At 55.4% G+C, this 19371-nt stretch overlaps 8 protein-coding genes across 8 annotated transcripts; 3 read left to right on the forward strand and 5 right to left on the reverse strand.

The window, feature by feature from the left end:
• Positions 1 to 149: 149 nt before the first annotated feature.
• N7482_008512 (uncharacterized protein) lies at positions 150 to 1373 on the reverse strand (the record flags this gene model as incomplete). Its single annotated transcript, XM_056690636.1, has 1 exon — positions 150 to 1373. The coding sequence occupies one exon, from the start codon at positions 1371 to 1373 to the stop codon at positions 150 to 152; it is 1224 nt and encodes a 407-aa protein (XP_056540401.1).
• A 1541-nt stretch (positions 1374 to 2914) lies between these two features.
• On the reverse strand, positions 2915 to 5266 carry N7482_008513 (neutral/alkaline ceramidase; the record flags this gene model as incomplete). Its single annotated transcript, XM_056690637.1, has 3 exons — positions 2915 to 3126; positions 3165 to 4996; positions 5061 to 5266. 3 exons carry the CDS (start codon positions 5264 to 5266, stop codon positions 2915 to 2917), a joined length of 2250 nt encoding a protein of 749 aa, XP_056540402.1.
• A 1111-nt stretch (positions 5267 to 6377) lies between these two features.
• On the forward strand, positions 6378 to 7082 carry N7482_008514 (pre-mRNA-splicing factor SPF27 family protein; the record flags this gene model as incomplete). The annotated part of the gene is made up of 2 exons (XM_056690638.1): positions 6378 to 6414; positions 6472 to 7082. The coding sequence occupies 2 exons, from the start codon at positions 6378 to 6380 to the stop codon at positions 7080 to 7082; spliced, it is 648 nt and encodes a 215-aa protein (XP_056540403.1).
• A 776-nt stretch (positions 7083 to 7858) lies between these two features.
• N7482_008515 (putative 3-beta hydroxysteroid dehydrogenase/isomerase family protein) lies at positions 7859 to 9542 on the reverse strand (the record flags this gene model as incomplete). The annotated part of the gene is made up of 3 exons (XM_056690639.1): positions 7859 to 8453; positions 8547 to 9192; positions 9317 to 9542. 3 exons carry the CDS (start codon positions 9540 to 9542, stop codon positions 7859 to 7861), a joined length of 1467 nt encoding a protein of 488 aa, XP_056540404.1.
• Positions 9543 to 11772: 2230 nt separating this feature from the next.
• N7482_008516 (MFS transporter) lies at positions 11773 to 13764 on the forward strand (the record flags this gene model as incomplete). Its single annotated transcript, XM_056690640.1, has 4 exons — positions 11773 to 12122; positions 12235 to 12611; positions 12684 to 12960; positions 13032 to 13764. 4 exons carry the CDS (start codon positions 11773 to 11775, stop codon positions 13762 to 13764), a joined length of 1737 nt encoding a protein of 578 aa, XP_056540405.1.
• A 279-nt stretch (positions 13765 to 14043) lies between these two features.
• On the reverse strand, positions 14044 to 14582 carry N7482_008517 (nuclear telomere cap complex subunit Ten1; the record flags this gene model as incomplete). The annotated part of the gene is made up of 2 exons (XM_056690641.1): positions 14044 to 14437; positions 14497 to 14582. 2 exons carry the CDS (start codon positions 14580 to 14582, stop codon positions 14044 to 14046), a joined length of 480 nt encoding a protein of 159 aa, XP_056540406.1.
• Positions 14583 to 15037: 455 nt separating this feature from the next.
• On the forward strand, positions 15038 to 15961 carry N7482_008518 (ESCRT-III subunit protein SNF7; the record flags this gene model as incomplete). Its single annotated transcript, XM_056690642.1, has 4 exons — positions 15038 to 15263; positions 15323 to 15572; positions 15613 to 15821; positions 15885 to 15961. 4 exons carry the CDS (start codon positions 15038 to 15040, stop codon positions 15959 to 15961), a joined length of 762 nt encoding a protein of 253 aa, XP_056540407.1.
• A 1272-nt stretch (positions 15962 to 17233) lies between these two features.
• On the reverse strand, positions 17234 to 19173 carry N7482_008519 (Chromatin structure-remodeling complex subunit rsc7; the record flags this gene model as incomplete). The annotated part of the gene is made up of 4 exons (XM_056690643.1): positions 17234 to 17612; positions 17686 to 17853; positions 17927 to 19028; positions 19125 to 19173. The coding sequence occupies 4 exons, from the start codon at positions 19171 to 19173 to the stop codon at positions 17234 to 17236; spliced, it is 1698 nt and encodes a 565-aa protein (XP_056540408.1).
• Between the last annotated feature and the right edge of the window lie 198 nt (positions 19174 to 19371).

Raw genomic sequence — 19371 nt, forward strand, 5'->3', positions numbered from 1 at the left:
ACATTAAACAAGAGAGTGATTACGACAGTAGGAACGTAAGTATCAAAACATCCATCTCCAAGAGCAGAAAAGTAAGTCGCAAAACGGTATCATTTCGCAAGCTAATTTCCCACGCCGACACAAGCACAGACCCAAACTACCACTTGACACTAAGTAACAAGCTGCGGCCGGATCACAGTCGTAGTCGCCGTCACTGTTTTTGTGTCCGTTTTGGTCGTTTCTTTCCACGAAGTTACAGTTACCGTCTTGGTCTCCTTCCAGGACGTCACAGTCTCGGATTTGGTGACAAATATGACACCAGAGGACGGCGTGATCGGGATGACGGTCAACAGACCGGACTTATCGTCCGAGGTGTCCGTTGTCGCGCCGTTGTGGGTTGTGTCCGCGGCCTGCGTCGTGCGTGGCTCAGCTGTGACTGTCACTGTTGGGCCGGGTTGCGTCACAGTGAGGCTGCGCGTCTCTGTGGCATGGATCGTGTATGTTGCCGTCTGTGTTATCTCTGGTTCGGTTGGGGTAGGCGCAATCTCCGATGGCTGTGCCATGCTAGCTTGTGTGTGAGTTGTCTCAACCCCTGGCGTGGAACTTGTTGGCATGAGGGTAGACGTGGAGAAAGCAGATGTAGCACCCTCCGAGACATACACAATTACCGGCTTTGTGACGACTGCCATGGAATCGGAGGTTGTCGAAGTCGCGGCTGCTTTAAATGAAGATTGCGTCTCTGCTGCCAATGGTGCTGCTTCTATGAACTTGCTGGATTGAGCTGTTGTAGAAGGCACTGTTGAGGAAAGGGCCTCGCTGGAACTGACACCGGGGACAGTATCTGAGATGGGGACAACAATTCCGACGGTTGGACTTGCCGTCTGTGCAGCCAGTGGACTAATAGAAGTGGTATGCGCAGCTGACGAGACAGTTGTAGTGGGGGTGGTGAGAGATAGCATCGATGCTGAGTCCACTGGAGAAGCAGAAGCCACTGGAGAAGCAGTGGTCGATTGAGCCGGATCCACGTATGAGCTTGCGACGTCCACTCCAAGGGTGCCTACAACACCACCTAGCGTGGACTGAGGGGAGCCAGTGCTCGTGTATATTGGTACACGGTGTCGTGAGATACTGTTATCTGGGATAGACGTTGCTGCAACAGGAGTCGAAGATTCCATATCGCTAGTCTTTGGCGGGAACGACGGCATGTATGTGGAGGATGACTTTGGCATATACGAGATAGACCCCTCCGTGTTGTAAGCCTGGGAGCTTGCCTGGTCTGGGATTAAAGGCGATGAAATAGGAGCCATGTTTGACGAAGGGTGAGCAGCATGGACAGTGGACGAAGTAACAGGGATCACAATTCCCGGTGTGCTTGGTGTTGCAGTGCTATCCATAGGCAAAGACGAGTGAGTTAGTGTCGTAGAAGATGGGATATTCGAAGAGAGAGAAGAAGTAGACGTGGGAGTAGATGGTGACTCAGAAGTAGGCGTAGAAGCAGAAGCAGATGTCGAAGTATAGTTTGGCAAAGTAGAGGATGGTTTATTAGAGTCAGTTTGCTCGCTGGCCGTCGACGAGCCTGCATCGCCCAGCGTCGATGGTGCAGGAGTTGGGACTGATGCTGAAGAGGGTGTGGAAGACGTTGGTTCTGTGGATGAAACAGCGGCCGTGGAGGAAGTTAACAACCACGAGGGCGTAACTGGAATGACGGTCAATCCGCCATCATCACCGTCATCTCCGCCATCCTTTCGAAGAGCGCTGGGGGTCTCTATACCCGTAGAGGTAGTCGGGGATACCGCGTTTGCCAATAGAGGCACAGTTGACGCCGCAGCATCCTGGCCCAACGTAAGGGAGCGCGCAATCGGACCAGCCGAGCAAGACCACGCCAGAGCCAAAAGGGCTGCGCAACGAGCGAGCAGCATAGGGATCGACAAGTCTTCAGCAGAAGATCAGACGGAATAAACGACGGTGCGAGAAGAGGAGGTGATCGTCCAACAGGACACGCAGGTGAGGCAAAAGCAGAAGAAAGAGAGGGGGAGTGTCAGAAGGGGAAATATATATATAAGCGACAGTAGTAGTGAAACAAAATCAGTAACAAATAGAGAAGGGCATGGCCAGTCAAGGAGTTAGGCAAGGCAAGAATAGCAAGCGATAGAGAGAGCCTATTCAAGTATAGAATAGCACGGGAGGCTGGTCCAGGCAGAGATCGGTAGATATAGAATGACACAATCAAAGAGGGACGAGATGTAGGCGGCGGTCAGCAGGAAAGCCACAGACAAAACCCAAAGCAAGGCACTAAAAGAATGAAACAGCTCGAGATAAAGAAAGTGAAGATGGACTTCAAAAAGAGGAGAAAAGAAGGAGAACAGTGTTGTCGAGGCTTTAGGCCCATGCCGTCGATTATGAACCAGCACCTGTCACCCACGTTCTGGCATGGGCCAGCCCAGCCAGCTCCATTCCAAGCAAGCCGCCATTACCAGGGGGCATAGTGGGACGATGGAGTTTCAGTCTCGGCGACAATAGAAATGCCCAGCGAAAGTGAAAGGAGAGATTAAGAGAGGGCGAAGGCGCGCGCGACAAAGCGCTGTTGCAGTAGACGCCCGGGGTGGTGATTTATGGGAGGTGATTGGCTGGAAGGCGGGCGGGTCCGCAACAAACATTGATAGATGGGCTGGTAGGGATGTGATTGGAGGAAATCGGATTAAAATTAGCACTCAGAACCAAGACTCTAGCATAAGGAGCCTCCCGGGCCCATAATTTGTCTGCAGAGAATTGATCTCCCCGGACGAGGAGGATATAATTATCCCGCAATTTCTTTGTTTGTTTCTTGCCGACGCCACGGAGTTAGGGCTAGTTGGACGGATGCCAATAGCAACAGTATCCGATCCTCCTAACGACAACACCGACAACATCTCAAAGCCAAATGAACCGATACTAACTACGAAGCCTTGACTGTAAACGACCCACCAATCCCCTCAAACGAGGAGATCGTTCCAAGCGCACTTTTCGAGTCTCCATAGTAATGCATCCGATAAGTGCCACTCTGCAGGGGACTCGGATCATCCACGCTGTAATAGTCATCTTCAATCTGCCATTGCAAAGTCACCTCGCTATACCCGAGCACCAGATTCGTGCGCTCCCAATTCAACACTAAGTTCCAGTCGCGGTCATTCCGAACGACCTCCCACCCCCCGAGTCTGTCTTCCGCTCCACAGCCGCATAAGTAGACTCCTGACGGAGATTGTTGCGCGGATTAGCGCCGACAAAAGTCGTGTTGACGTAGTCGCCGGGCCCGTAGGTCTGGTCCGCCGGGTTGGAGACGACATCTCCAAAGGACTTGCCGAGCGGGGCGTTATCGTAGACAACGCCGGTGATGAAGCTGAGCGATTTATTGGTGTTGACGGGTGGGCTTGGGCCGGCCGGGATGGTTGAGAGCTGAGCAATGTCGGAAGCACTGCCCAGGTAGGGGAGATAGGTGAGGGTGAGGTTGATGTACGCGGCGAGAGTGTTAGGGCCGTAGAGGGTAGAGGCACCCTCGTAGCGCTGGACGTTGTATTCCTCTTCGGTCGCGACGTAGTGCGCGTAGCTGTTTGACGGAGCGCCGAGCACAATCAGTGGGCTGGAGACGGAAAGTGTGGCTTGGGCGGCTTGCGCAATGGCCGCCTTCCAACGGCGTCCAGACATCGTGGTAGCTTCGCTGGTGGAGACGATGATGAAGAGCTGCCCCACGCGCAGAACCTGGATGTCCACAATGTCGGCGGCCCAGGCATAGGGCTCGGTCAGTGTTCCGACATCCAGGAGGATATCTTTGGCTCCCTGGCACTTCTGCTGTTCTTCCGTGGGCTGGTGGATGAACGCCCGAGCCACCTTCCACAGCGGATTTTCCGTGGAGGGACCAGTCGCGTTCTGCGTGAAATCGAAGGCGCCGGGCCCGTCAGTCGTCCCGGCAGCGAACGAATATCCCAGCGCCGCAGGACACGTCTTCAGGGTGCTACCATTGAACGGCGACCGGAAGGTGTACCCGTTCATGTCCTGGTATACGTGGAAGGAGCGAACATCCGAGCTGCCAGTGATGGCAGTGCCGGCAGAGCTCAACTGCCCATAGAGCTCCTTCGCCGCGTTATACTGGCGCTTGCCGATCTCAAAGCAGCTTTTCGCACCGTTGTCTTTCTCCCGGAAGAACGGACCCCGGCCGTGGCAAGCCTCGTTCGTGCTGCCGCAGATGCTGTCTGCGTATGTACATTGCTCGTTCGACCCATCCTCACACCACGCGCCCTCGACATTCGGGCTCGTGTCACCGACGTTGGCCTGCGAGAACCCGATCACGACGTCGTCAGCAAAACGCGAGTCGCCGTCCACGCTGCGCTCGAAGAGATATGCCGCAACGCCCTTATTGTCACCAGTGACGATGGTGTTGTTGTTATACATGGATGTGCCATGCACCGGGAACCAGGTTAACACCGCGGTCGTCTTGTTATCTGACGCACGGTCGAAGCGCAAGAGCGTCAGCGTCTTGTCCACCTTAGCCGAGTATTTCGCCTTTTCTGCCTCGGGATTGTGATCATAGGAGTAAGGGCTGCGATTGATGTTCGCATCTTCTAGGTCAATCGAGCCAAAGGACAGGTGCCCAGTGGTCAGACTCTCATGCGCACGCTTGATGGACAGGATGGTGCCATCCACAATAGCTTGGTAGCTCTGCTTGTCAAATCCCTTGGTAGGAATCTGTGGCAAGAGGTAGTTCATCCACGCACCAGGGCCAGAGTGGGAGTGTGTACCGGTCAACGCGACGTTATGTTCGCCATAGCGCGCATAGTCACTACCCAGCGCGGCGAGCCCCTCCAGGACTCCATGTCTCACTGCCGTGTCACCAGCGAGCGTGTCGAGGACCAGGTAAATAAAGGTGTCCTCGGGCTTGTTAGGATCAGCGAAGATGAACGCGCGGGAGTAAATTCGCTGGCGCAGACCCGTGCCCAGCTGGTCTAGGCTGGCATAGCCGTTAAAATCCACCTCGACGATCGGACTGCAGCAGATTTTAGTCACGTTGCACACGCATCAATACCCTAGGATGGAGATGAGAAGTATACCCAGTGACATCCGCTTTGCCAGCACCAACTAAAAACAGGTCATCATCCGTCAGTGCACTCTCTCTGCTCCTCCACTGATTGAAGGTCCCGCTGAAGCTCGACGAGGGTGCTTGCTCAATATGTCGCAGCGCAGCCAGGATCTGCATAAATACCAGCAAAGCGATGGTGACCGCGCCGAAGGCAGCACCAATTCGAAAAGTGGCCATAATGTAGACTAAGTAGGAGGATGGATTATGACATCACGGGTCGGTTCAGTCAGTAGCTGGCGATGGGAGATATGAGATATGAGACGGTATTAAAAAAACCCCTAGAAACAGGGCGACGTGCGAGTACTTGAGAAAGTCAAGAACACGAATGATAGGTCCGGAAGCACGGAGGATTCATGACCGAAGTGGCAGTCAGAGGATGCAGTAGATCCTTATCGACGCTTGGCAAAAGCAAGCCTTCGGACCTGAACCCTAGTGGAGAGGGCGGAGATACGGAGTAGATGAGGGGAGAGTTGCATCCCGCTAAGCGATAGGCGTGTGATAAGTTTTGGGGCAGGAACAGCGCTGTGATGGGTCGGGGTCGTCCTGCATGGGAACCTTTTGCATTCCGCGCGTGCCCAACAGGGTTTATAATTTCAGACAGACAGAGAGCCCGTTCCCTGCTACCACACCCGGAGCTGTAGATAATCCCGACTTTTGTATTTTATTTGAAACATGCACAGACTCTGTGCTTGCTTAAGATCTCATGGTAGAAGCCGATAAGTTTTCCGGAGTGCCTGTGGGGCCATTCTATACATGCCTTGGGTGCCGCTGCTTTCATGAGCTCAGCGGGAGTCTCGGACTGGGCAACTTGAGTGAATCGCAGTTCCATCACGTGATATATCAGTGATACCGAATGGCATTTGGGGGCATTTATTGAGCACTCAGCCGGCCCGTGGTCTATGCCAGTGGATAAGACTCTGAAGACTTTCAGTAGCTACAGCTACGAGGCCATTCATTCCTGGCCAAGATCAGCTCTGCAGTCAGATATCAGCGTGATATCCTGTTAAAGGGCAGGATCATCAGGGTTACACCGCTATCGGTCTACGAATGCACCGCGCGCCATTCGCCTAGGCCATGGGCTTCAAGGTCATAGTCGAAGATTTTGTTGCAGCGGGGAAGCACCAATCGGTTGCACGATGCTGATCGGTATGCGGGTCACATGATACCGTAGACTCGAGACCCGCACTCACCTGACCGCCTTAATGGTCCAATACTGATCCTGGCATGTCCCCATCTCCATCTGCAGTTTCATATTCAACGGCATCAACGCGACCGCGCACTCCTCAAAATGCCTCTCATTACCGAAGCACACGACTCTCTACCATGTACATCCCTCTCACCTACCCAATGGCCCCCTTGACCCAAACTAACACCCAAACCAGACGTCGACGCCCCGCCCTCAGCCTCCGCGCGCCAAAATGCTCAGCAGCTCATCAACGCTGAGCTCGCCCCAGAACACTCCTCCAGCCTCCACCCATCCATTCCCGCCGCCCCAGAATTCAAATTTACACCTCTCATCCAACAAGAGCTCGAGCGCAAAGCCAATGGCACCCCCCTCACAGGCGGCATCGACCTAACCCGCTACGAAGCCCCCGAACCACCAACCCGGACCGACACCGAACCCCCCAATCTGCCCGAGTGGCGGCAGACCCTTCAAAGTGCCTACACATCCAGCTCGCACCTGACCAAGCGGCACGAGAATCTGTCTCTGCTGGAGGAGCACGGCAAGAATGCGTGGCTTATCGGCAACGCGCAGCTGGAAGAGACTCTGCGTGGCATAGAGAAGGAGCTAGCGGAGACGAAGGCTGCTGCGGAGGAGGTCAACAGGCAGCGCAAGATCGCGCAGGATGCGAGCTATGGCGAGCTGACCAATCTCGAGGCGACGTGGAAGCGTGGGATTGCGGCAGTGTTGGACGTGGAGTTGGCGTCTGAAGGCGTGCGGATGCAGATTCTGGAGCAGAGGAGGCTGGCCGCGCAACAGCAGGCACGGTAAAGGCCTGGGCCGGAGGATTTTTTGTGTCACTTTTCCACTGAATGAGGTGCTACGTCGGGGGTGCCGGAATCCGTTTCCTCCCGCGTCGGACAGGCGCCTTCGGGGTTTATCTTGTGGGACAGATGCCCCCTCAGTCACTTGGTGGGGATATGCTGCTCGAGGCCTGCTCTACCTCACGGGGCAGGGGCATCTTTCTATGCCGGCATTATTTGTCACTCCCGGGTGTCACCGCGCAAGATGGACCGGCTGTTTTTGACGACTTTGGACGGATGGCATACATGGATATCGCCTCATTGCACGCCCTGAGGAGATCGCAGGCACGGCACTCCGTCGCTGCCATCAGTGCTTCCATCTCCGCTGCGAAGTTTGCTTAACAGGGCCGTCGTCACTTGAGGCTTTTCGCCCCATTGGAAAGGCCTGATCGGAGAGCATAAATTTACGCTGATTCGGATACCGATACCCAGTATCAAGCCTCACTCAGGTCTTTGCGGTCTGGCTGCTTTATTAGAACATTGAGCGGGATCCTGTTTCCGCTCCAATCTTTTTCGAGTTTTCAAGAAATATTATACCCCTATTTTCATGCATTTACTGTTCACTGAGAGGTACAAATATGTATCAAAATCGTCCCAAACCCCCTCAAAAGAATATGAGATCCACTTGAACGCTCTATGCTATGCTTTGTAAGAATCAAACTAAATCATGCCCGTCCAAACCCAGATCCATGACAGGCGCATGGAATACATGCACGCAAAAGACAGCAGCAGCATGACCACCACCTACAGCTCCGTCGGCGCAACAAGCTTCACTTCAACCCCATTCTGTCCGACCAAAGCAGGCCCCATGTGTAGCTTCCCCACACGCTCCGCCACAGCCTTCGCATCAGCCTTCGCATTCCAATCCACCAACTGCTTACACATACCCTGCAACGTAGTAATCTCTGGCCGATATCCCAACCCACCCTCCTCCGGCGCCCTCCTCGCACGCGAGTCATCCGCGACACAGAACACGTCCGAAATAGCAAACAGCGACGGCTGAATTTGCACGACGTCGCCCGTGAGCCTGGGCAGGAGCCACGGCAGCAGCGCATGCTGCACGTAGACGTACGCCTCGACCAGGTATGCCAGCAGCAGGAGCGGGGCGGGCTGGAGGGTCGGGAAGGAGACGGGGGTTTTGGCGAGCGTGTCGAGGAGCGTGTAGATGTCACCGAAGGAGATGGCTGGATTTGGGTCTGTGACGACGAAGGCTTGGCCGCCTGTGTTTGGAAGGTTGCTGGATGGTTGGGATTGTTCGAGGAGGCGCTGTTCGTAGAGCAGGTGTGCGAGGGAGACGTTCTCGGCGTTGACGAAGCTTTGAATTACGGGGGCAAGCCAGCTGGGTGCGTGTTAGAATGGTGTTTTTCTGGTCTTCTTAGAAGGGTTGGGATTGGGAGGGTGTGTAGAGCCATGAATCTGATGCGATACTCACGTAGGACTGCCGCCGCTGCGCAAGTACACGCCTGTGATAGTCATACTCGCGTCGCTTCCGATACCGTAGATCCCATTCGCCGGCCGGATACAGCCTGTCCGGAAGCCGTTGGCCGGGTCATCCGCTGAGCGGACAATGCGCTCGGCTTCAGCCTTGGTCACGGCATAGTTACCGAAGAACTCGTCGTGACGCTGGGGAAGCTTTGCATCGTCGCTGAGAATCTGCATTGCACGCCGCGGGACTGTCTCCCATGGCGCTATCCAGAAGCCCGGTTTATGCAGGGACACTGAACCGGAGGAGGTGGAGACAAAGCAGGTTGCACCGCACTTTTTGGAAGCGTATAGCACGTTTTTGGTGCCGTCGATATTGACCTTTGCGCACAGCGGGAGGAAAGTCTCTAGCCGCTCGGACGGCCGAATCGTGGCGGCCGTGTGGAAGACGGTCAGGGGCAGGTTGGCGACGGATGCCGGCCATGGCTGTTCAAAGGCTGTGGTTACGGCGAGCTCGTCGGTGATATCGGTCTTGACGAAGGCCACGCCCTGGTCGAGAACATCTTGAGTCGGCGACAAAAGATCTAGAACACGCAGGGAAGCTGGATTCTCCCCGCGCGCGAGGAGGTGCGAAACAATCCAGCCGCCCACGAGACCTAAAATTGGGGACTGTCAGTGTTTCCAGTTTCCATTTTGACTTTTTGGCCCTGGTCATTCATAAAAAACAGCCTCATTTGACTAAAGCAACGAATTGCCAGAAGTAAACAGAGGGTAACGCACCAGATCCGCCCACCACTACATAGCGGCGCGACTGTTTCGGCGGCAGACTGCTTGTTATATCAACGGGGATCTCGACAGTTCTCTTGTAGGCAGCTTTGACCTCGTCGACGGTCCAGCGGTGCGGGGACGATTTGCGCGCCTCCTCGGGGACCCGCTTCATGGCGGCGTTGACATGATACAGGTACAGCGCTGCCAGAACGAGTGAGGTAAGGATGATAGGAATCATTGCTGCGGTCTTCCGCCCGCGTTCCTGATCTCGTCCAGTGCTGCGTCGAAATGCGTGATTACAGCCGGAGGTAGAGCGGAGGCGACTTTGAAGCTCGAACTGGTACACACGGCCCTTTCCCTCTCACACCAGAGGAAAGCGTTTAGGCTCGAGGAAAAGCAAAGAAAAAACCTGATTATGGGGAAATTTCTGGGCCACGGACACTGTCCGGGGAGCAGTGCTGGGAGTCGTCAACGCGAAACTCTGGGGTGGCTTGGATGGCGCAGTCGAGCGGTTTCTCTAGAATCGGGTATAGTTCGGGTTTGAGAGAGAGAGAGTGAGAGAGGGAAGGCTGAAAAGAAAACGGACGCTGGTTGCGAAGACAGCAGATCATGTTCATTTTATTCCCTGGTTGTTCAATCCAATGCAATTGCAAGCGATCCCACCCTTTGTGGTGCATTGTTCTGCGACTCCATCACCGTCACAATCTCGCGAAGCCCGGGGTTTTCAGGTCGCTTAGAGCTAGTCGGCTCGGTTAGGTCTAAACGAGGACGCCCGCTGGCTGTGGTTGGCTGGCCGCGTCAGATACTCCAATTTCTCCGAGAATACGTCGGGATTTCAAGGTTTTCAGATTGACGCGATTGAAAGAGGAATGGGACAGCGAGGGGTGGATTGAGATGGACCTTAAAGATTTTAAGGTCGGGCGCTAGACCTCGACAAACAGACTTGAGGCCTGGCCTGGCCTGGTCCACTTTGCTTCATAGAAAGCTAGCAAGCATTCAAGCATTCCAACATTAACGCATTAACGCATTACCAGGTGTTCCGCACTAGTCTGTTTTGTCCTGCTTAGCTCCTGGTCGACTCTGAGGCGTGTTCCAGGGTATCTCCACTCGGACTACGAAGTATAGGGGAGTACCTACTTTTGGACCCTCCCACCGCCCCGCGGAATGCTTTCCGCCCCCGAAACAACACAAAATGAAGCGAAGCTCGAGGGGATCGCACGTCCATCAACTCAATCGGCCAGCTTTCGGGACCAGCTATCGCATCGGCAAGCCAAGGCCCACTCCAATGTGCACCCGAGAAGGTCTCTCACCCGAACACTCATAACCCGATCCTGATCTGCCTGGCCTCCGTATCCCGCATTGCCCCATTGCGCATATCGTGGGCATGCATCGGATGTACCTACCTTTGTTCACTCCCCAAAAACCCGCTCGTGACGAATTACGAGCGCCCTCGCTAGCTTTGGCTTTGAATTTGGCAACCAACAGAGCCAGTTCAGCCCGCTCTTGGCCCCTGGGCTGGTCATGGGCCGAGGGATGGTGCAACTCGGCAAACCGGCACGCGAAGCGCAGACAGACCGCGATCCACCCAGTCCCACAGCCCACAGACCCCCCTGAGACGAGCGGGAGACATCCACCGACAAAAAGGGGGGTATGCGCGGGGACAGCTGCCCACGCTCAGCTTCAACAGTGACCGTCAAATAGAGACTGTTGCCCACGGGGTATGTCTCCACGGAGCCGTCTTGGCTGGAGATGGGGAGCAGGGAGGCCGGCAAGTATCACCACCCGGGAGAGCCAATCTTTAGACTACTCAACCGCGGCTTGTGGCGTGTCCCTCGGCCTGCTTTCCGCGATACACGACCCCTCATCGCAATCGGTATGCTCTAGGTCCATCTGCATGCTAGCTGCTGGTCAAATCACCTTATTCGGCACTGCAAAGTCTTGGCCCTCGTCGGAACAGCAGCTTAGGCTTATTACTTGCCCTCTGAGCCCCACCTGGCCGTCCGAAGGCGTTGAAATTTCCAAGCGGCTTGGGTAGAAAGAGCGCGTGCTGTGGACTACTTCATGCGCTCGTTATCTTAGTGCTTGCTCTTTTTTTCCCTTCTGTAGTTTGTATCTCTTTTCTCCGTTCCTCGTAAAAGGCACGGCCAACTGGCCGAACAGTCTACCACGAGAGAACGATCCTCCCAGTTTCTGGCTTCTTTTTTATTCGCATCCATCTGTGCCTCTTGGCTGGCCTTGAGTATTGTCTGTGCCTTGTAACGAAATAGTATCGCCCGTCTGGTGTCGACTGCCTTCATCCCGAAGCAGTCAGCCCTAACACCGCCCAATATCTAAGAACGCCACATCGGGGGATAAAGTACTCAATTCTGCAAGATAGGAAGCTCGAATAAGCTTGCCTCGCTCCCGCAACTCTGTCAATTACCTTCTCCGGCCTCGACAGCTTTCCAGCTTGCCCTCTGTTACCGGAGATGTCGTCTCCAACCTCCTCCTCGGCAGACTCCCACTCACGCTCTGGGGAGAAATGGCCGCAGAACACGGAGCGCGTATCGCACGACACTGACTCCATCATCTCCGTCTCCTCGGCCGATGCTGAGGCTGATGACGAGGCGCTGGGCAAGACCCTAACAGCGCACGCATCGCGGCTCTCGGACCATATGTCGCTCTCGCAGCGGGTGACGACCATCCCGACGAATGCGACAGCGGACCCGAACTATGAAGTCGACTGGGACGGCGAGGAGGACCCGGAAAACCCGAAGAATTGGACGTTGAAGTATAAGGCGATGGGATTGTTGTTCTTGTCGTGGAATACGCTTATCGTGTGAGTTCGACTGTGGCTTGTGCCACCCTTGGATGTCCTTTTTCAAAGTCCCTTTTTCCAAACTGCAAGGCAATGCAGAAAAGCATAACATGTTGACTGATGCGCTCGACAGCGTCCTGTATTCCACATCCTACACCTCGGGTGTCGAACTTATCGGCGATGAATTCAACCAGTCCGAGACCGTCGTCACCCTCGGTCTAACCTTCTATCTGTTTGGTCTCGCCATCGGCTCCATGTTCATGGCCCCACTCAGCGAGGTCTACGGCCGCAAGCCTGTCTGCGTGATCTGTCTGGCCATTTTCACCGTGCTGATTATCCCGGCTGCCCTGGCGAAGTCCGTGACGGCTCTGATTGTGGTCCGCTTCTTCGGCGCGTTCTTCGGTAGCGTGATGATCTCGACAGCGCCTGGGATGGTGGCTGATCTTGTGGATGATGAGCATCGTGCGCTGGCGATTTCCATATGGAGTGTTGGGCCGTTGAATGGACCTGGTATGGGCCCTGTTTCGTTTTCCGTTGACCGGTAGAGTGGTAGCTTGTGGCATTGCTGACGGGATCACGTAGTGTTGGGCCCCGTGATTGGCGGTTTTGTCACGCAGTATCTGGGCTGGCGCTGGATGTGCTGGATCGCGCTGATTCTCTCGGCCGTGGCGCTTGTTCTTGCAGCGATCTTGAAGGAGACGTATGCGCCCACTCTGCTGCAGAAGAAAGCGGCGCGTCTGCGGAAAGAAACGGGGGATGAGCGCTGGTGGTCTCGTTATGACCAGAAGGCGAGTTTGTATGAGATTTTGAAGCTGAATCTGAGCCGGCCTTTCGTGATGGCTGTGACCGAGCCCATCTGGTAAGATGGATCTGCATTCCTATCGTCCCCGTGTGCAGATGGAGCAGTCATGGACTAATTACCTTCCCCAGCATCTTTTGGAACATCTACATCGCCATCGTCTACAGCATCCTCTACCTGTGTTTTGTCGCATATCCGAACGTTTTCCAAAACATCCGCGGCTGGGGCCTGGGCCTCTCGGGCCTAGCCTTCCTGGGCATCGGCCTCGGCGTGCTCATCACGATCGCCTGCGAGCCGCTCGTCCGCCGGCTCATCAACAGCCACGCGAAGGACCCAGAAACGGGCTGCGTGCACCCCGAAGCAATGGTCTCCTTCGTCTGCATCTGCTCAATCCTCATCCCAATCGGCGAGCTCTGGTTCGCCTGGACCTGCTCGCCGGCCTCAATCCACTGGATCGTGCCCCTGCTCGCAGGTATCCCCTTCGGCGCCGGCAACACGGGTGTCTTCATCTATGCGTCCAACTACCTGACCTACAGCTATGGCATGTACGCGGCGTCCGCGCTGGCGGGCAACTCGGTGATTCGGAGTGTGCTAGGTGGAGTACTGCCGCTTGCGGGCGGGTACATGTACGCCAGTCTAGGGCCGAATTGGTCCGGCACGTTGTTGGGCTTGCTGGAGCTTGCGATTGTGCCGATACCGTTTGTGTTTTATAAGTACGGGCATAAGATTCGCATGAAGAGTAGTCTGATTATGCGCATGCAGGAGGATAAAATCAAGCTGGAGGGGAAGAGGGCGCGCAGGACGCCGCAGGTGCAGGGGGGTTCGCTCGCGAATGATGTGGAGAAGCAAAACGGAGATGTTTAGGGTTGTTGGCAGTGACTTAGGGCCTTTGATTTTTGCTTTTGCCTTTGCCTTTGCCTTGCTTGGTCCGATACCCCGTCATCTGTGCATTGGAGGTGTTTGCAAAGTTGCAGCTCAATTGCGTTGGCCGCAAAAAGTTTTGCATGAGCGATGCATCGATATATACGATTTTATGTCATGAATGATTCCGTCTTGTCATGCTGGGTATCATTTCTCGTAGGCACCATGATCAGTCAGGTTGCTTGGAGTATCCATCCAACGTCTCACCGACTCGGATAAATTTCATCCAGTAAAACGCATGCGTCGCTCCACGTCTTGGGCATTGCGTAGAATACGCTCATACTCGCCGACTGCGATGGCACCCGCGGGAAAGACCATCACGGCATCAATATACACCGGACGCGGTGCGACCTTGACTGGTATATTCACAATCTCAGAAGCTCCAATGGATTGCTGTGAGGAATCCAGCTGAGACGAACAAAAGGATGGAGTTGGGGTCGTCGAATCTCGGACATAACCCAGCACATTCAACCACGCACCCACGCGCAGCTCCTCCGAGGTCAGGTCCTCGAGCACGGCATTGACGTCCACCGAGACCGAGCAGGGCTCTTTTCTGCTACGTGGGTAGTTGTGCTCGAGGATTAAGTGGCCAGTTTTGACATCATATTGCCTCACACTGTTGTTCATGTGTTAGTCTTGTATGGGATATACATGTTGTTGATAAGCATCACATACCAGCCTAAGAAGCGGATTTTGGAATCCGCCGGCAGAGATGATAGATCGCAGAGAAACGCCCGAGTCGAGGGACGCGGCCCGTTCATCCCGGGGATGAGGGGAGAAGAAAGCCTCGCGTTGTATCAAATTGACCTTTTTTTGTCGGCCTGGTAAGGCGGATGCCACGTGACCACTATGGAGCGGCGTATGTCATAGGCCCAGCGAGGGGAACGACTCCCCTCTATTTTGGCTCCATCCGTGACTGCGCCGGCACCCCGTGATTCCTGAGCCTCCCGTGGCCTGCTCTCCATTCGATTTGAACTGTTTCAATACCCTCCTCCTCTTCTCTAGCCGTACTCTCGGCCCTTTGGCTTCGCTCCGGCGTCTGAGCTTTGGCTGGAGCCTATCTCTACCCACCTCCACCGCCTGACGTGCCGCACGACTTGCCGGCGCACTGCGAGAACCTCTGCATTTGCCAGTACTGCCTGATCAGCTCCGATAAACCCGACTATCCACCCACCCATACCTTTTTTCCAGGACAAGTCATATCCCGTCCGCGAAAATGTGGTCCTGGTTTGGCGGCGCGGCCGCTCAGAAGCGGAAGGATGCCCCCAAGAACGCCATCCTGGGCCTCCGGGCACAACTAGAAATGCTGCAGAAGCGTGAGAAGCACCTGGAGAACCAGATTGCGGAGCAAGATGCCGCAGCGCGGAAACACGTTAGCACAAACAAGAGCGGTACAGTCCTACCTCCTACCTCTGCCCCGCAGATCAAAACCTGGAAGAGACGTGTGTGTCTATCTATAGGGCGATAAGAGCTGACACAATTCCTATTTGACGCCGTACAGCCGCGAAAGCTGCCCTGCGACGGAAACACCAGCACGAAAAGAACCTCGAGCAGACGTCAGCGCAAGTCGTGCAACTCGAGCAGCAGATCTACTCGATCGAGGCGGCGAACATCAACCATGAGACGCTGCAGGCCATGAAGTCAGCTGGCGATGCTATGAAGCAGATCCACGGCGGTATGAGCCTGGAGCAGGTTGACGAGACGATGTATGTGACGAGACACGGAAATGGCGTCGGCCAGACGACGCCATGGTATGTGGAAGGTAGTTGTTTGCTGACGGCTGTCTTGCAGGGACAAACTCCGAGAACAGCACCTGCTCAGCCAGGAAATTGGCGATGCCATCACCAACATGCCGCTGGGCGAGCAGGTGGACGAGGGAGAGCTGGATGCCGAGCTGGAGGGTATGGAGCAGGAGGCGATGGACGAGCGCATGCTCAATACCGGCCCCACGCCGGTGGGCTCTCGGTTGGAGGGGCTGCCGGCTGCTGGAAATACGGAGCGTAAGTCAACGCCGTGCCCGTTATCTGCTATTGTCCGAGTGGCACCGTGCTAACCACCCGCAGTCAACAAGTCACACGTACCCGAGGAAGAAGACGAGGAGGCCGAGCTGGCCAAGCTCAAGGCCGAAATGGCTATGTAGCGACCAGTCGGTCTTCGAATATCCACCCACGCATATGCACATTTCTCTTTTTTTGGTCGGGGGGTTCCCTGTCTTCACGCCTCTGCATTGGATGCTTCCTACCTCGTTTCTTATCTCGCAAGCAAGCCCTGTGTCTTCTGGTTTCTGTATTCTGGCGCTGAGAGTTCTACTTATCTGCCCCTCTCTCCTATACATCTTCAATATGGTTCTGACCTCCCTTGGAATCGCAATCGCTTTACTTACCTAACCTATTCCCAGCTTAAACTATCCCGCAAACTCACCGAGCCTGCGGACCTCGTTTCTTTCTATATGTTTATCCCTCTGCTTCAGATTTCTTTTCGATAGTGGGACCCAATTTAGATCTCCTATAGCCATGTAATATGGTATTTATTACGAATTGCAATATAACTCAACTCCGAGGAAACATCTCCACACTAACCCACGGAATAATGCATAAAGCGGGTCGTCCGATTAAAACGGATAGTCTATACAGTGATCCTTCGGAAGTTTGAATCCTGACAAAACTTCAAGTGAAAGTTGTGGATAAAACCTGTACAAATGCACTAATAGTTCGTTCCGGATTATACCCAGAAAGTTGGGAAGAAAGACAAGACAGTCCCAAAGAGAGGGACCTACACCATCAGATGCCAAATGCCAACTTTTCATGTGACTGGTTTGGAAATTACAATTGTGCAGGTGTGGGGTTGGCGACACATTATGGGGTGTGAGGCCAGAAAACGCCTCACGCTGATCATTCACAATCACCTACCTTGAGGAGAACAGCAAGCGTAAGATAATCGAAATGCGAAAGAGCGTGAAGCAGAATGGATGAATGTACATCGATGCACACGAACTTGCATAAGCATCTACTTTACCCAGAAGCGGAAGATAGCAGCAAGACAAATATCAATATAAATATGCCTTGTCCCATGGAACCCAGCTAGCTAGTGACCTAGAGTGTCGAAAGAAAAGCATAGAATCACCTATAACAAACTCCCATGGCATCTTTTAAAAGTCCCACCATGATTGAAACCACACCCATTCCCATGCTAGTAAATCCGTAATATAAAAAATGTCGCCCAGAAAAGGAAAGCCATCAGCCGTAGCAGGAACCACACCTCCATGGAAACGTAACTCCCTTGGAAAAAACCGAGAACGAAACGAAACGAAACGAACGGAGTAAAAGCCATGGCGCCCTCGCCAGAAGAGGATTCTGGACTGGTTCTTCAACCTAGCCAACAGAGATTGAAATGGGCCCGGCCCGTGCCCGCTTCAAGGGTACCACGCATAACTCTTTGACGGCCGCGCGCGCAGCCCGTCGTCGGTCTCATTTGACCACTTGGACTTCCAGTGGGCCTCGCGAGCCGCCGCATCGAGCATCGCTTCCTTACAGTCGTCCGGCAGGAGGGCGACGATCTCAGGCGTCATGAACTCCGGATGCCTGGGGTTCGCCATGCTGACCAGGCCGTTGGGGGACAAGTTGCGCAGGTCGCCGTCCGGGCCTGGGACACCCATGTTCGAGTATGGCGGCGATTCATAGACGATATCTGTGACGACGTAGCGGCTGGAGATGTGGGGAGGGACGGGCGGGAAAATAGTGGGGGTGGGATTCTGGTTCTGGTGCTGGCCGTCGGGTTTGGCGGCGGAGTCGCTGGGCTCTGCCGATGCGGATGCGGACTGGGAATCGGAGGGGGGGGTTTTGCGTGGCCAGGCTGAGGGAGGACATGTCGGTCATGAGCTCGGCGGTGCTGCGGGTGTCGGCGGGCGGCACGCGCTCCCAGCGAGCGTGGGTTGGCTGCATGATTTGTGGGTATTGCATGGCGTTGGTGTGGACATCGTAGATGCCGCCCATCGTGGCGCGGCGCATTTCGGCGAGCTTAGAGTTGTATTGGCTAGAATTGGTCCATGTTAGCGGCGATGATCCTCACAACCACGGAACGGGGCTTCTGGATGAGGAATGCTTACCTCGCGGCGCGAGCGTGCTCTAGCATCCAGTTCTCGTCTGTTACTGGAATCCGTCGCTTTTTGGGATCGACGGGCTTTCCACCGGCCATGGGCACCGAGGGGGCGTTCGTGTGGTAAACGCTGCTGGCGCCGTGCCAGGCGACGTACTGGTTTCGGTTGTATGGCTCTCCGGGGCCAGGCAGTTTGTCCTCCGGCACCGCGAGCTCGCCCTCGATGTCGCCGCGCTCGCGGGCAGCCTGCTCATCGTAGTCGTCGTAGATCTTCTTGCCGCCCACGATGATCTTTGCGCCGAACTCGCGGAACACCGAGCGCGCAGTAACCACACCAATGGCACGACCCTTATACGAGTGCGGGATGATGTCTCGCTCGATGAGATCGCGCTTCGCATCGTCGTCGATAATGATCTTGTACAACATCTTGTGCTTCTGGAAGAAGAGATAGGAATCGCGGAAGCCGATGCATCGTGCCGGCTCGGTCGACAGCATGTACAACTTGTCATCGCGGTTAAGGATGGTAAAAGTGCGGACACGGTACTCCCGGCCTCCGAGAAGATGGCCATTCTCGTCGACCTTGCTGTCGCCCACGGGGTTCGGGGGAAGCGCGACTTCGTCCCCGATCACGTCCATCATGTTCCCTTCCTTGTCCACGGGGACCTGGGTGTTGTGCGAGGGCCCCCGGTTTCGCGCCCAGCGGCCACCACTAGCGGCGGGACGACCTCGCCGCCGCTTGACGGGGGTGGTGACGCGAATTGGGGTCTGCGAACCGTCTGGCGCATCCCAGTCTGGCGGGCGGTTCTTGGGTGGGCGGCCGAGGCGGCGTTTGCGCGGGATGGCGGGGCGGCCAATCCCGTGAGTGGGTGTGTCTGTCGCGCCGTCCAGCTGTGTCGTATCGTCGACTGCGGGTGTTGCGCCGGTCACGTCTTCCTTGGATTCCCCGGGCGTCTCAGCCTGCGCTTCCTCCGCGTCCGGCTCATCGGCTTCGGGCTCCACGTCGGGGTCGTTGTCGGGCGAGTCCGGCTCTTCCAAAGCTGGCGAGGAGGGCTGCGATGGCGGCGCATCTACCATTTCGTCGTCGGAGAGGTCCGGGAGGGTCGGGATGTTTTCTGGGGCATGGGGTTAGTCGCAACGCGTTTCACAGGGGGCAATTGTCGCGCAGGTTGTGCCTCGATGGACAGGGTAGGTCAGTGTGAGACACGCACTCATGGACTTGGCAGCCGCTTGGGCGGCCGCCCGGAGCTTTCGAGGCATCGTGGCGTCGACAGGCGGAGTCTCAATGCACAGGGCGATCTCCGATGTAGACGGAGAGCTGTTTTGCTCCCATCGGCAAAACCAATGATCCTGCCCATGTCACGTGGCTACATCCAACAATTCCCATCATCATGTGATCCAATCGTTCTAGCTGACCGCCTACCCACGGATCATGGGCACGTGACCAGCACAGATCCC

This window comes from Penicillium canariense (genome assembly GCF_028826845.1).
Source record: "Penicillium canariense strain IBT 26290 chromosome Unknown utg000006l_segment0_segment0, whole genome shotgun sequence".
Lineage (NCBI taxonomy): Eukaryota > Fungi > Ascomycota > Eurotiomycetes > Eurotiales > Aspergillaceae > Penicillium > Penicillium canariense.